We start from the raw sequence: 2396 nt of genomic DNA on the forward strand, positions 1-2396 counted from the left end.
AGTGAAAAGATCTTGATAAAAGATGAAGGAGCAACCAAGAAGCCAAAGGAAAATGACAAGAAACAGGGTGAAAAAGAGGAAGCCAATGATGAGGATGTAACAGCAAGCAAGAAAACTCAAAATCAGGCTCAAGAAGAGGAAGACCAGCCACAAATTTCAAGAAAAGGAAAGGAAGCAATTGAGGAACCAACCAAGGATCAAAGGCAGGGAGTGAACTTCACACCTCCATTGCCATATCCCCAAAGATTCAACAAGGAGACTAAGGACCAACACTTCCCTAAATTTCTCAAAATCTTCAAGAAATTAGAGATCAACATTCCCCCGGCTGAAGCACTAAAGCAAATGCCCCTATACGCCAAGTTTTTGAAGGAGCTTATTAACAAGAAGAGAAGTTGGCAAGAGAATGAAACTATACTGCTCACTGAAGAATGCAGAGCATTAATGCAGAAAGGACTCCCCCCTAAACTTGAAGATCTTGGAAGTTTCTTTCTACCTTGTGCCATTGGTAGTATGACCATCAACAAGGCACTGTGTGACTTAGGGGCTAGTATCAATCTGATGCCTTCCTCTCTAGTGAAAAAGCTGTGCATAGAAGAAGTGAAACCAGTACAGATGTCTTTAGAATTGGTGGACAAGTCAGTGATTTGTCCCAGGGGTGTGATTGAGAACCTTCTAGTGAAGGTAGAAAAATTCATATTCCCTACAGATTTTGTGGTCTTAGACTCAGATGAAGATAAAGCTGATTCCATTATACTGGAGAGACCATTCTTGGCCACTGTTAGGGCCATTATAGACGTAGAGCAAGGAGAGTTAACCCTCAGAATGCATGATGAAAGCGTCACCCTGAATGTATTTCCAGAAACACATCTCATTGATGAAAAGAAAGACTGCATGGAAACTGACAAGGAAAACTTACAGTGGAAGGAAGGAATTAACAAGATGATCAGGAGTTACCTTCCAAAGCAAGAAATAGATAATACAGTAGGGCAAAAAGAGAAAGAGATTGTACAGAGTGATGAAGAAATTCAAGAAGACATTAAAGTATTAGTCAATGAGAAGAAAAGTCCCAAAGTGAAGCCCACTGTCCAGGAAAAAGGGGCAACAAAAAGAAGGAAGAAAAATAAGAACAAAACTAAAAAGGGTTGGAAGAACAAAAAGATTCTAACAAAGGGATTCTCCAAGGGTGATGAAGTACAGTTGATTTATCAACAACTGGGGGCAATCCAACAAGATGATGACTATTATACTGTCAGCAAAATACTCTCGCTAGAGCATGCCGAAATTGAACATCAAGAAACCAAGAAGAAGCTCACAGTCAGGGGGGATAAGCTGAGACACTACAGTCATCAACCACCATAAAAGAGGGGTCCAATGTCAAGCTAATGACAATAAAAGAGCGCTCCATGGGAGGCAACCCATGATTTAAGATTCTTGTTCGTTTTTGAATTCAATAAATTATGATCACCTTAGCATGATTTTGAATTTTATTAGACATACTTGACAGATGCATACACTGTTTTGAAACACATGCCACAGTTCTAAGTTTGGTGTGCTTGACAGCACACAAATATCAGCTTTTCAAGCATTCTTAGATCATAAGCTTATTCATTTCGATGAAGTATATGGCCAAACATTAAGTTTGGTGTCTGCATATGTACCAAATTTCAGAAGTATCAACTTTTGTTCATAGAATCAAAGTCATGCATAGATGAATCATACATTGTTTCATTTTAGGAATTTATGTTAGAAAATGAATTAGAACTTAGGATGAATGTATCAATTGTGATGAATTGCTTGCTTTTGACATTAATCCCTTAGCAAGAGACAAGTTTAGTGTTCACCAAACCTTGGTTCACTAAGTAAGGGACACAATTGATCTTTTATGACTAAGGAACATAATAAATAATCTAAACATTCACCACTTCATCACCGTGCTGCAGTTGTGTCCTATAGTTTACCATTTTGATTTAATTAGGAAAAAGAAGGTTAAGGTGAAGACAAGATGAAGACACGGCTATGACAAGCCAAGAGAAAAGGATCACATGTGCCTAGAGAGGTGTGCCTACCTTGGAAAGCAAAAATCTGCATGCTAGTCACCTTGAAGGATGAACCTTATACAACCAATAGGAAGAGAATCCTTGTCAACCCTCAAGAGAACATGCAAGCCGTTCATCTCATGAAGTTACTATGTTGTTCAACTCAATCTCCACCCTTTATAAGTCATGACTGAATTCCTCTTCAAGTATGGTCTTCGTCCAAAGCTTTAATGCCTTGCCTATAAATAAAGTTGAGATATCTCATGCATCACATGTTCCTACAAGTCTTCCTTACAATCATAAGTCCTTGTTCCACCTTGTGCAATCCTAAACACGTCCCACTCCCCTCTCAACAGCAAC

At 38.8% G+C, this 2396-nt stretch overlaps 1 protein-coding gene across 1 annotated transcript; it reads left to right on the forward strand.

The window, feature by feature from the left end:
- LOC107633165 lies at positions 442-1542 on the forward strand. The gene is made up of 2 exons (XM_016336801.1): positions 442-1041; positions 1492-1542. Exons 1-2 carry the CDS (start codon positions 442-444, stop codon positions 1540-1542), a joined length of 651 nt encoding a protein of 216 aa, XP_016192287.1.

The sequence above is a fragment of the Arachis ipaensis genome, chromosome B03 (assembly GCF_000816755.2).
Source record: "Arachis ipaensis cultivar K30076 chromosome B03, Araip1.1, whole genome shotgun sequence".
In the NCBI taxonomy this organism is placed as follows: Eukaryota; Viridiplantae; Streptophyta; class Magnoliopsida; order Fabales; family Fabaceae; genus Arachis; species Arachis ipaensis.

Bases quoted from the DNA above. Each gene is read 5' to 3' on its own strand.
- LOC107633165 (XM_016336801.1), top strand. From the start codon at position 442: ATGCAGAAAGGACTCCCCCCTAAACTTGAAGATCTTGGAAGTTTCTTT. The intron at 1,042-1,491 runs GTATTAGTCAAT...GAATTTTATTAG, and splicing joins AAATTCAAGAAGACATTAAA to ACATACTTGACAGATGCATA.